The sequence below is a fragment of the Lutra lutra genome, chromosome X (genome assembly GCF_902655055.1).
Source record: "Lutra lutra chromosome X, mLutLut1.2, whole genome shotgun sequence".
NCBI classification, from domain to species: domain Eukaryota; kingdom Metazoa; phylum Chordata; class Mammalia; order Carnivora; family Mustelidae; genus Lutra; species Lutra lutra.
In genome coordinates, this window is record NC_062296.1 from 43,643,130 (window position 1) to 43,657,039 (window position 13,910).

Consider the following 13,910-nt stretch of genomic DNA (forward strand, 5'->3'; position numbering starts at 1 on the left):
AAGCTCGATCCCAGGACCCTGAGACCATGAGGTGAGCCAAAGGCAGAGGCTTAACCCACTGCGCCACCCAGGCGCTCCTAAATTCCTATAGTTTTAACTCGGATTGCTAGTCTTATTTTGCTACTTCTCTATACTCTCACAGAACCCTGTGTATTCTATCATAGGATTTATCACACTGTACTTATCTTCTCCCCTGCTACATTTAAAAGATCTTCCAGGTTAGGGATGCCTGGGTGGCTCAGTCAGTTAGGCGTCTGCCTTTGGCTCAGGTCATGATCCCAGGGTCTTGGAATTGAGTCCCACATTGGGCTCCTTGTTCAGCAGGGAGCCTGCTTCTCCCTCTGCCTGCTGCTCCCCCTGCTTGTGCTCTCTCTCTCTGACAAATAAATAAAATCTTTAAAAAAATAAAATAAAATAGGGATAGAAGTGTATACTTCATAAGGTTGCCAAGAGGTTTAAATGGGTTAAAACCACATTTTATCAAGTGTGTATTTTGTACTTACAACACATGTCAGTTTGGCCCAGCCATATTTCCATTGTTCACTAGTCACATGAAATTAATGGCTACCATTCTGGACAGCATAAGTACAGAAACTAGTAGGTGCTCAATAAATATTTTTTAAAAAGTAAGCTCTACACCAAACATGGGGCTTGAACCCACGACCCCAAGATCAAGAGTTGCTACTGAGTTCTACTGACTGAGCCAGGCAGGAGAACCTCAATAAATAATTTCTAAAGAATACTGGTGTCAGAACACAAAGAACTTCCAGAATGCCAGGACCAGAAAAAAAAATACTTTACATAGTCTAACACTTTTTTTTTTACATTTTAACATCTCTGAAAATAATAATCTTATAATTGATGCCATCTGAGAGTTTCAATGACAGTACTATTTTGTAGTGGTTCATAAGATAAAGATGCATCTTATAACTGATGGCATCTTAGAGTTGATAAAATAACTGTGTATATAAAGCACCTAGTACCTGGCATATAGGCCTCACATAAATTATTTATTATGACTTACTCATATTTCCATTTCCAATACTAAATTCACTGTCAGGCATAGTACATAGTTAATATTCATTAAGTGAACTTCTACAGGATACCCTGTGACCTTTGTACATCTATCCAAATATATTATATGGCTTCCAAAACTACCTTCTTCTCACAAACTTCCTTTTATGGTCAAAGATACCATCATTCTGGGCCATATTGACTTAAAAACCTCAGATCTTTATCTCTTGACCCTTCCCTTAATCCAGTTTAGGGATCAGATCCTGTCAATTCTTCCTTTATAACTTCTCCCCCAATTTGCCCTGAGAAACTTAAAAATGCTTATTAATCCATTAAAAAATAATAAACCCATTACATGTTAACATGACATATTTGATGAAAAACTATATTTTCCAAAAAAAGACTAGAGTAACATAGTTTTACATTTCTAAATTCTATTTAATGTTTCTGACTTAATAGAATACAGCTGGATTCTCTGCTTTAGCACTAAACCTGCTATGTTGTTTTAATTGAAGTACATGAAGACAATCCAGCCTCACACAGATATGTGTAGTTGGAAAAGAAAGCAATATTTTAGTAGCTTTTTCAGAAAACTGTGTATTAGTCTTGATAAATGGTAGTCTCTTAAGGATTAGCCACAATGTAGAATCTGAAACCTTACCAATGGACTCTCTTTGTACTATTCCCTTACAGTTCATTGCTATATAAAATTAAAGTCTACTGAAAAAAATGTTAAATACACACATACATACATAAAATTCATTGATATATCTTTCATTGTGAATTGATCTTTTACCCATGCATAATTTTACAACATCATACTTGGTCATCTGGAAAATATGGGTTCATTGAGTTACACCAACCTTCCAAATATTGACACATTTCATTATACAATATCTAAAAATCACATTCATTAATACTGTTACCAATTTCATTTGAAAAGTTTAAGTATTGGGAAGTTGTCAAGTTCATAGTGGTAGATACAAATTTTCCAAACTCATAATTTTCACTTGAAAGTTCAAATCTTATCACTGGCAACAAATACTGTGAGTTGTTTTCTTTGAAATGACAGGCTGGCTTTTCATTTTTGAAAAAAACATCTGCCAAATACCCATGTCTGGATAATCATAGTTTATACGTCAGTCATTCTTGCAAGTAAAAATGGTATTCCATGAAGAAAGCAGCTAGTTTAGCTCACAACTCAATAACACAAGTGCTTTTCCTGAGGACAACTGCAGTTTAGTATACAGAAGGGATTTATTTGTACTCCCCACTTTATCACACAGAATATTAAAGACATGTCTCAAAGGCTGAAATTTAATAAAATTAATGAATTTTTACTGCTTCATTTGGGACACTGAGAGAAACTAGCTTTTTTTTTTTTAAACTATAGTGAAGAATAAAATGACCATTAATACAGTTTGGCCCCACTGCCCTGATTCTTGCTAAGGCACCAGCAGTTTTATTCACCACTACTTTAGCGCTATCAGTGCAAATGTCAACTCAATGAAAATACCAGATAATATCTTGATATTGCTATGAAAATAATTTTGACCTCTCAGAACTCCTGTATCAGGGAGCCGCAAGAGGTCCACAGATCAAATTTGAGAACTGCTAGTCTAGGACTTCATCATGTTATACCTGGATTATCATGTTAGTCTCCTATTTTTCCCAACACTAGCCTCTCTCCTTATTCATATTGTTTGGCATTACTAAACACAACTTCCTTACAATTCTGCTTTCAACATGTTCTGCCCAAAAATTATGTGATTTCCCCCAATGGATAGAGGCTAAAGTTCAAATCAGCTAGCATCACCTTCAAAGACCTCTACAATCTTTCCTCATCTAACCTTTTCAGCCTTACCTTCCACCACTCCCTGACAACTGTAAGTCAGTCTGATCTATTTAAGGTCTCTGGAAACAAAATTTAGACAGTTCACAACTTTGCTTGAAATATTCCCATTACATAAAATATTATTTCCTTTTATCAAATCTTAAATCCTATTCCACCTCAAGGCCTAGCTCAATGCCCAAATACTTTATTATACTTTTTCTAATCATTGGTTTACAGTGCTCTCTTCCTTCCTGGAAATATCACCACAATTACTATCCTCACATTATCATATACTGTCTTTGATAATTTAACTTCTGAGTTGTTTATTTAATTTTACATGCTTTCCTTAATCTACCAACTGGATTAAAAACCCTGGAATACAGACACTCTGCTAAACTTTTTTTTTTTAAGATTTTATTTATTTATTTGACAGATAGAGATCACAAGTAGGCAGAGAGGCAGGCAGAGAGAGAGGAAGGGAAGCAGGCTCCCTGCTGAGCAGAGAGCCCCATGTGGGGCTCGATCCCAGAACCCTGAGATCATGACCTGAGCCGAAGGCAGAGGCTTTAACCCCCTGAGCCACCCAGGTGCCCCTAAACTTTTTTTTTTTTAAAGTAGGCTCCACACCCAGTGTGGAGCCCAACGAGGGGCGTGAACTCACAACCCTGAGATCAAGACCTGAGCTGAGATCAAGTCAGACACTTAACCAACTGTGCTACCCAGGTGCCCCAGCACTTTGAGTCTTCTACAGCACCTAGTACAATTTAACAAACAGAGTGAAAACATCAGTTTTTAAAAATGAAATCAATGGGGGCGCCTGGGTGGCTCAGTGGGTTAAGCCGCTGCCTTCGGCTCAGGTCATGATCTCAGGGTCCTGGGATCAAGTCCCGCATCGGGCTCTCTGCTCAGCAGGGAGCCTGCTTCCCCCTCTCTCTCTCTCTCTGCCTGCCTCTCCGTCTACTTGTGAGCTCTCTCTGTCAAATAAATAAATAAAATCTTTAAAAAAAAATGAAATCAATGAATGAATTCCCTTTCCAAAGGCAAGAGGAATTTGGTTAGATGAATGATTCACATGGTCTATGAACTACTGATGGTCCTTGAACGTCTTGTCTTCCAGGTGGACAATAGATTGATTTCTTAGAGTTATTAATGTTTTCAATGGGAATAATTATGCTATTTAATCAAAATCAGCCCATTGGCATCTCATCAAAAGCAATCCTCTCTTTCTCATTAATTGTGATGAGGTTTTTGCAGTGTTAATCAAGAAAATGTAGAATAAGTGACCCATAGGACCTGTTGAAGTGGTTTTAGAGAGAAAAGATGGCAATCATTGCTCTAAATTAGCAGAGACTCCAATGTGGAGTCAATTCTATCCATAACATTTTTATTTCCTTAAAAGAAGATATAAATAAATATGATAAAAACATTTTATTTGTTAATATGAGAGGTGCAAGGGTGTTTGTTATGTTATGCTTTCTCCTTTTCTATATGTTTGATATATTTTAAAATAAGGAAAAATGCATTGTGTGACTCTTTGAAGTATACATGGTACATCAACATACAAGAACATGTCATTTGACTGATACATGATGTTGTCCAGTTTTTACTTACCAGTGCATCATCTTGCAATGAAGCAAAAAAGAAGCCATAGAGCAAGTTAATTTGATCCTTGTGATCAATGAAGTCAAACATCGCAACCAGCCAACGATAAAAAAGTACCTATTGAGAGACAAAATGCTTATCTTTAGAGAAATATAACTGGCACAAGAGAGAGCTTAATTCCCCACTCAGGGCTGTTTTAGAAGCTTCTAACACAAAGTAGGATAATAGGTTTTATTTCTCAGTAAAAATTTCTGCTTGAGCAAAGTCCCTGCATCAAGCTATATTGTTCCAAAACTACAGCCTTCGCACAAAAGGCCACTGCCATTACTCTATAAGTGGCTTTTCCTTGCCAGCCCTTAAGTGGTTCTGAAGGGCTTATCATCAAACTGTTTAAAAAGATTACCTTGGTGCTACCAGAACACTTGCCCACACAAAGCCAGGAGACCGCCTTAACCACAGAATCTTCTGCTATTAGAGTTGTTGGAATCATACACTTCAATATCCGAGTGTTTACAGCACTCCCTAGAAAGCAAACTCCAAATTAAACTACATTTTAGAAACTTGATTGTTCCTTTACTATTATTCACTTAGTCCTAAAATCTCACTATACTAAAGGCAATAAAAAAGTAGTATTTGATATCTCTTATCATCTTTACAAAACAGTTTCAAACAAAAATGTATCTTTAAGTTCTAATATAACAATAAAGCAAATTCTTAGGCTCTGTATTTCTATTTAAAAAGGAAGGATGCCTACAAGGTTTCTTTTTGGCATGATGAATATGTTTGGGAATTAGAGAGTGGTGATGGTTGTACAACTCTGTGAATAAGCTAAAAAATATCCTGAATTGCATGCTTTAAAAGAGTGAATTCAGGGGTGCCTGGGTGGCTCAGTGGGTTAAGCCTCTGCCTTCGGCTCAGGTCATGGTCTCAGGGTCCTGGGATCGAGCCCCACATCGGGCTCTCTGCTCAGGAGGGAGCCTGCTTCCCCCTCTCTCTCTGCCTGCCTCTCTGCCTACTTGTGATCTGTCAAATAAATAAAATCTTTAAAAAAGAGTGAATTCTATGGTATGTGAATTATACTTCAAAAAAAGTCTTAAGAAAATTTCAAGGTTTTTTTTAAAGATTTATTTATTTATTTCAGAGAGAGAGCATATGTGTGCCAGAGCAGGGGAAGGGCAGAGTGAGAGGGAGAGAAATCCTCAAATTGACTCCCTACTGACGGCAGAGGCTGACAGGGAGCTCAATCCCAAGACCCTGAGATAATGACCTAAGCCAAAACCAAGAGTCGGATGCTTAGCCAACTGAGCCACCCAGGAACCCCAAGATTATTTCTTATTTTGTTATTATTTTTTAATGGCACAATAGATTCTGACTTATTTAAAACTGTTGACAGACATCTTGCATGAGCTGGTTCATTTAAGAATAAACAAACTAAATAAATATATTTGTATTCTCCATCCCTCCCAAAAAGTGGGGAGGATAGCAGAATGGAATAGCTATTCTTGGAATTAGCTAGCAGTAATAATATTTTATACTGGTCCAATCTTTCCATCATACTCTCTGGGCTTCCATGGAATTCTCCCATCTGGTAATAGAAGTGATGTTGGAAATAACTTTTTATACACCCTGTATCAATTTCTGCTTATTAAGTCTTCAAGAATTAAATGTATATCTCATCAATATTTTTTGTATGTAAGCATTGTTTCATTTACATTATAATGTGGTGATCACAACCACTCACTGAAAAAACATTGTTCTCAACTTCTCATGCAAATAGAATTCTCAAAAACATATTGGATCCGTACATCTTTAACCACTGTTTAACGTGCATTACAGTGTGCTGATCACATCCATTCGCTATAATAATACTGTTCTCAAGTTCTGCAAGTAGCATTCTTATAAATATATGTGTCTTTAAACACTGTTTTATATGTATTATAGCATGACAATCACATCCACTCACTGAAATAGCACTGATCTTAACTTTGCCTGCAAGTAGCATTCTCAGAAACATCTTATACACATCTTTTTCCCCCTGAGGGTAAAGACTTCTCTTTATTTTTTTATTTTTGAAATAAAAAGTGTGTAGGCAAGCCTGGGTGGCTCAGTAGGTTAAGCGTTTGCCTTTGGCTCAGGTCAGGATCCCAGGGTCCTTGGATCAAATTCTGCATCGCATAGGGCTTCCCGCTCAGCAGGGAGCCTGCTTCTCCCTCTGCCGGCTGCTCCCACTACTTGTGCGTGCTCGCACTCTCTCTCTCCAACAAATAAAATCTTTAAAAAGAAAAATGAATAAACTTTGCCAAACGTAAAACAAACAAAAAAAATCTACCTAAAATCAAGAAGAAAAGAAAAGAACTCTAGCTACACATCTTGACAAGCTGTGTGATCTTAGACAAGGTTCTTCAGCCACCTGAGCCTTGGCTTTTCTATAAGTAAAATGGGGATAAAGTATCTACCTCCTAGGGTTGTGAAATGGTAAATGTCCATCACTCAGCCTATGACTGACTATGAGATAGTAATTTCCCAAGGAACTGTATCTACTATTATTATCCAGTCAAGGATAAGTAGGATGTTCCAGATTTCCTAGCTCAATGCTATATATTATAGACTCAATAAATGCTATTAAATTTTAAAAATTTTTAAAAATAAAATAAAAAGTAAAATTTATATTTCAGATGTACGTGATATGATATACATATACATAGTGGAAACGATTATTACAGCCACACTAATTTACATATTATCTCCTCACGTTGTTACCATTTTTTGTGTGGTGAGGGCGCCTGAAATCTACTCTCTTACCAAATTTCCAGTATTCAATACAGTATTATTAACTATAATCATCATGCTGTACATTAGATCTCTAAATTTGTTCATGATACATACATTCTCAGTTTCTACCCCATCATCCTGCAGAGAAGGAAGAAAGCAGTAATGGCAGGTAATGAATCATAAGAATAAAAATTTCTGTATTCCACTATGGTTTCTTGTTTTCATTTTCTTTTTTTCCCCCACTCCCATCCCCTAACCCTTCTAAAGCTTAAAACAGTCTGACCACTAACACTTCACACATGTACCAAATTCAAGGGGTGAATTCAATACAGACTCAATACTTAACTTCCCAGTGACTTTATAACTTCTAAAGTGTCTGAAGTCCTTTTGTACTTAATATGACATTTCAAACACACCTGCCCCTGAATATGAATTTAAACTTAGCAAAAGATCTACAGGTAAAGATACAGTGGTGATGGAAGATATCACAGAAATAACTTAAAGGAGATAAACAATTAAGGGGGCCCTATCTGACATCACCAATTCCAGCTTAAGGGAAAAATGAAAAGTAAGAATAAAAAGCCAGAGATTATGTTTAAAATTGTCATATATAAGCTTCCAAAGCTGAGGCATGCATTTGCCACAAGACCTGGTAAACATCATGAAAACCTTTTAACCATTCATTTCTGAGATATCAAAAAAGAGAAATTCCAATATAGAAAACACTTGTATATCCCATACATGTTTTAAGAGAAGGGAGAAAATTCTCAATAGACACTCATCAGTTAAACATGGGTTCCTGGGAAGATAACAGAACCAAACAATCTGAAACCACTTATAAGAGCCAATTCAAATTTCACTTTGTAGGAAAACACAGAGAACTAATCTAGTAAAAGTAGAGAACTAAAATACCTGAGAGTCATATTTTGAATTCGGCTAGTAATGTGTTATTGCTTTAAAACACACACCCCTGCAAAACATGATGTTAGGGTATACACAAAGGAACCCAATATGCAAGACCTAGGAAAGAGTATATAAATCATCCAGTTTTGATAAATGTCTTAATATTTCAAAAAAAAAAAAAAAAAACAGTAGAAAACCCAGTAGCAGTATGATGCGGTATAAACACTAGAAGGGGAGTTAGGAGACCTGAGCTCCTCAGTTCTAGCTCTGACATTAAACAAGTCTCTTTAACAACCCTGGGTCTCTGTTTCCTCGCCTTTAAAATGAGGATAGATGTTCAAGGCCTAAAATACCTTCTGAGTCTGAAAAAATAAATAATAATACTGGCCAGGTGTTCTTTCTTTCTAAGAACCTCTCCCTCTCCATTAAGTCCTCCCCAAGGCACTTAGAACAGGAAAGGAAGCATTTCCACAAAACAAAAAGCATCTTTACTGTTAAGGTCAAACACAATGGAATGGAGACAGTTTCAAAAGGGACTTGCCATAGTAAGTGATCCTAAAAGCAATGAAAGAGACTAAGTGATCTCTTAAGCTGTCTTATCTATGCTTCTTAAGAGAAATACTAAAAATGACTCCCATGTATTTGGTGACAAGAGTCTATACATTCTATTTGTAAAGACAGGTAATAACTAACCATTCTCAGTATATGTACACAGAAACTTCTGGTTCATAAGATAACTTAAACACAAAAAAAGGCCCACTTTATGATCTTACCAGATTGGTTTTATGAAGAAAATAATACAAATAAAGTACTGCAACTGATTCCAATAATCTATTTCAAAGTCTGGAAGGCAAAATTAATAGCAAACTGACAAATGTATCCCCTTATCATACCAAATTTGCCATTGAGTGCCACATTTAATAGAACATCAATTTCTTCTGGAGCTAACCCATTCTTCCACGCCACATTTTCCACAGTTTTCAAGTGCTTTTCCAAGATTTTATCTTTACTCTGTGAAGTTTTAGTGGAATCTGGAAAAAGGAACAATATTAAATAGTGGGACCTTTAAAATTTTTTCAGTCCTCAACGCCAACAGTTACAACTTAGGATACTTAAAAGAAATAGCTTTTTTTTTTTTAAAGTAGGCTCTACACCCACCATGGAACCCAATATGAGGCTTGAACTCACAACCCTGAGATCAAGACATGTGCTAAGATTGAGAGCCAGACACTTAACCAACTGAGTCATCCAGGTGCTCCTAAACAAATAGATGTATGTTAAAAATGCCTTCCCCAAAACCTTTCAAAGCCTTTAAAGTTCTAGAATATTTAACAGCAATAGAGGAATAGCACCGTCAGTAAGGAAAACTGAACCATGCCCTGGCATGTCTGCTCTAAACTAACTAAAAGTACTGAACTTAGACTATAAGCAGATTAAATACTAGGACCGTAGTTCCCAAACTTCGCTGAAATTGGAATCACCCAGGGAGCCTTTTAAAAATCCTGATGCTCAGACTGCATTCCATGCCAATAAAAACAGAATGTCTTACAGTGGATGCCAGGCATCAGTGTTTTTTAAAGATTCCGAGATAAGGGGTTCCTGGGGGGCTCAGTGGGTTACGGCCTCTATTTTCAGTTCAGGTCATGATCCCAGGGTTCTGGAATGGAGCCCCGCATCGGGCTCTCTGCTCAGCAGGGAGCCTGCTTCCCCCCCACCTTCTCTCTCTCTCTCTCTCTCTGCCTGCCTCTCTGTCTACTTGTGATCTCTGTCTGTCAAATAAATAAATAAAATCTTAAAAAAAAAAAAAAAGATTCCGAGATAATCCCAATGTGCAACAGCTTGGAAACTACCTTGCCAAGAATTTTCTTTGTTGTTGTATCCCCAGTACCCAGCATACTGATATTAGGAAGCACTTAATAAATGCCTATTAAATAAAGAAAAGCATAAATTGAGCAAAAATATGCTCTCCTTTAAAAATCCATAAGAGGGGCGCCTGGGTGGCTCAGTGGGTTAAGCCGCTGCCTTCGGCTCAGGTCATGATCTCAGGATCCTGGGATCGAGCCCCGCGTCAGGCTCTCTGCTCAGCAGGGAGCCTGCTTCCTCCTCTCTCTCTGCCTCTCTGCCTGCTTGTGATCTCTCTCTGTCAGATAAATAAATAAAATCTTAAAAAAAATAAAAATAAATAAAAATAAAAATCCATAAGAAAAAGTCTAGGACATTTTTACAGCAATAGAACTTTCATAAGGAAAATTATCTGTCTTACCCTTCTCAAAGTATCTCACTGCTATTTGCAGAGCATCTTCTCCTTGATCATCAGCATGTCCATAATCCTCTGGTGGATTGTCTTGTTCATCATTCAAGTTGCACTTTGAGTCATCCAGGTCTTCTTTTTCTTCCCCCGCCAGATTAGTCTGATAACTATCACTAACTTGGGAAGTCCTCTTTTGAGCCTGAGAGTCCTTAACTCTCTTTTGGGATGACATTATTGCACATGCTCTATACAGAAACAAGTGTCAAGTTACCATTAAACAAACCATCCCTTTTTACTCCACAAAGACAGGAAGCATATCTGCTTTGTGTTCCCAACAGTTAGTACACAATACCTAGGATACAAATAATACAGACACACACAAACACAAAAACCCTAACAACCATCCAGGCAACAAAAAGGCTAACTTTCACAGATGCCCTTGACCTAAACAGGAATAGGGAGAAACAACTCTCCAGGGTAATACTCACCAGTTGAACAGGACTTCTTGTGGAAAAAAATCAAGCACAAGCAACATAGCAAGTTCTCTTAAAATGGCTCTACCACAAAATCAAGTCCAAAACTACTCCATTTCATACATTCAATCTTACTTTTTCCACTCACTCCTATTTTTCTCCACCCCCCCCTTGATTTTGTTTTTAGTCTTTACACTCTTCACTTCATGAGTGCTAAGTTAAAACAGCTTAGTTCAAAAGTGAAACTGGTGACCAAACCAAGGACTCTCACAACAGAATCATTCCCCATTAATTAAGTCATTTATTCAGTAAATAATTATTGAACATCATCAAAAACAAAGCACAGTTTTAGTTACTAAGGATAAAATAAAACAGTCAAGGTCTCGGATCTCCTGAAACTTATGGGGGTAGGGTGGGAGGAGTGTGAGAGAGGAGAGTGACACCATCTGATTTAAGACTTTCTAGCTGCAGTGTGGAGAACAGAATGTTGGGAGTCGAGGAGTGAAAACAGACGAATTTTTATTTTTATTTTTTTACTTTTTTATTTTTTTAAAAAGATTTTACTTACTTATTTGACAGAGAGAGAGAGTGCAAGAGAGGGAATACAAGCAGGGGGAGTGGGAAAGGAAGAAGCAGGCTCCCAGCTGAGCAGGGAGCCCCATGCAGGACTCAGTCCCAGGACTCTGGGATCATGACCTGAGCCGAAGGCAGATGGTTAACACACTGAGCCACCCAAGTGCCCTGAAGGCTTTTTAAAAAATTCGTCTGGGGGCGTCTGGGTGACTCGGTCGATTAAGCGGCTGCCTGTATTCCGTCTCTCGCTGTCTCTCTCTGTCATATAAATAAATAAAATCTTTTTTAAAAAGTAATTAGTTAAAATTTAAAAGCCTTCACCAGTCCAGAAGAAATATGACTGTAGTCTGAACTAGGCCTAGTCTGAACTACGGTGGACAACGTAAAAAATGACTGATACGTTTTGGAGATATACTGGGCAAGGCCGTGATAAAAGAACAGGATGTACGAAAAAGGAAAGAGAAGAACCCAGAAAGACTTAAGTTTTGGCTTCAAATGGGAAAAACTAAGGAAATCGTTGGAATGACAGTTACTCAATCACACCTCCCTAGAACATGAGGCCAGAGCTTGAGAGCGATATGTGTATCTAACCCAATGGGGGGTTCCGAGTTCCAAGTAGTTTCCTGGGGGGTCCAAAAAAAGAAGGACGGGAGAGCAGCTTCTCACCCCATCCAGCTGAACTGTCCCATCGCCTCCCAGAAACCCAGCCCCTCACAGACCGCCACTGCAGAGAGCAAACTCGGCCAGGACGACCGACCCAATGGACAGTTATCTGAGCTGGGGAAAAAGCCCGATCCCTGCCACATCTTGCAGAAGAGTTGCTCAGAAATCAGGAGAGTCCCTCTGCTCTGAGAGTCCCCACTTCGCGCGGTCTTTAAAAGTAAAAGTACCTCACCTAACACACTCCTCAGTCGCAAAGCCTCAGGAATCCGAACGCCGCCTCTCGGATTCAAAAGAGCGGGTCCCGCCCCGCGCATGCGCTTCTTCAGAGACCCAGGCTGCCCTAGGCGGAGCGGCGCGCTCTGCTGAAGCCTGATTGGTTGGGTTACGACTCAACGGCGCGAGGAGGCGCGCGGGCGCCGACGCTGACGCAGATCCAATCCCGAGAATCTCTTGCCCCGCCCGCCGCGGGTAGGGGACCCGCCCCTTGTAGACCGTTGCTGCTGGAGCTAGGTGATTGGCTGGCGTTTCCACTGTCCTAATAATGTTCGCATTCGTCATTTTGCGTATTTTGCTGCAATTACTGTCCTTATTCCTGAATTTAACAAGAGTAATTACAGTGATAATTTTGCTCAGATTGACCCTCAAGTATCGGAACTTTATAGGAAAATATGAAACTGCAAACTTCGCAATAAGGGCTGCTTATCTCTTGCTGAACAAGAGACTTAGGTTATTGAGTCTATGACTTCTGAAGCCGTCGCTTTTCCCAGGCAAAGTTCCGGGGTGGGAGGAAAGAACGGCTGGAACTGCCCTCTTTTCACCGAGGGCGGGCATACATATCTTCCAGGATTTGCCAAAAACCTGCGTCTTAAGCTAGATGTGGCACCTTTCACGTAACCTACAAGGCAACACATACAGATTTCTAACTTTGAGGAATCAATGAGTCTTAAAAAGAAACTGGCGGAAACAGCAACAAGGGTTTAGTTTGAGACCTGAGCCTAGTCCCTACTTTAATCTCTTACTAGGTAGGAATTAAAGAGGAAAGGTAAATTAAATGGCTCTCACTGATTTTTTGAGGCCAAAACATACCCATGAACTGAGCAAAACTGTAGAAGGAAACTGCAATCAGGGAGAAATGAAAAATCAAAGATTAAGTTGTTATAATTGGGAAAGACTACACCAGAAATTACTATTTACCACATCTTATATGATTTTCAGAGTACTTTAATGAACTCTTGTTTAATCAAGCATAAGAACTGAATGTTTGATATTTTATTAGTACATAAACTGCTCTTATCTAGGAAAACTGAAAATTTCTCGAGTCATTTTTCATACTCTTAATGATTTCATAGATTCAACTGTGTATTAGAAGGGATTTTAAGCCTTCAATCCCCTTCTCTTTTGTAGATGATGAAACTGGGGCTCTGAGTGGTGAAATAACTTGCTTAACATGACAAGTCTGTGGCACTGGAACATGTGCCAGTTTGTGGATACACATAGTGAGAGAGCACTGGTTCGCCTTTGTTTCCTAGACCTGCAATTTTCTCTGAACTCATTCTTCCACCTTCCCTTGGCATCACCTAGTGAAGCAGAACTCCCTAAACCTGAAAATTGTATTGATCCTAATGCTCTGGCTTTCTGTCTTTATATGCTGACATTACCGAAGTGTGGGAGAACTTAAGTGAGATTGGAAAGTTGGTAACCTCGTTAGTATACTATGTGATATACAATTCCTTGTCTTTCACTTTCTCATCCAGAATCAAAAATAAAAGGGCGTGAATTGCTTCATACGAACTTTTCTTCCCAGATTTTCATTACCTGTCCAGAC

At 38.5% G+C, this 13,910-nt stretch overlaps 1 protein-coding gene across 1 annotated transcript in view; it reads right to left on the reverse strand.

The window, feature by feature from the left end:
• The window catches only part of CENPI (centromere protein I), a 78,479-nt gene extending 66,073 nt beyond the window's left edge, over positions 1–12,406 (reverse strand). Inside the window, exons 1-5 of the mRNA XM_047716135.1 lie at positions 12,318–12,406; positions 10,389–10,621; positions 9,019–9,156; positions 4,854–4,972; positions 4,460–4,567 (exon numbers count right to left, since the gene is read on the reverse strand). Coding sequence (XP_047572091.1) covers positions 4,460–4,567; positions 4,854–4,972; positions 9,019–9,156; positions 10,389–10,608 — 585 coding nt within the window. The 5' untranslated portion in view covers positions 10,609–10,621; positions 12,318–12,406. The remainder of the gene's footprint in view (positions 1–4,459; positions 4,568–4,853; positions 4,973–9,018; positions 9,157–10,388; positions 10,622–12,317) is intronic.
• Between the last annotated feature and the right edge of the window lie 1,504 nt (positions 12,407–13,910).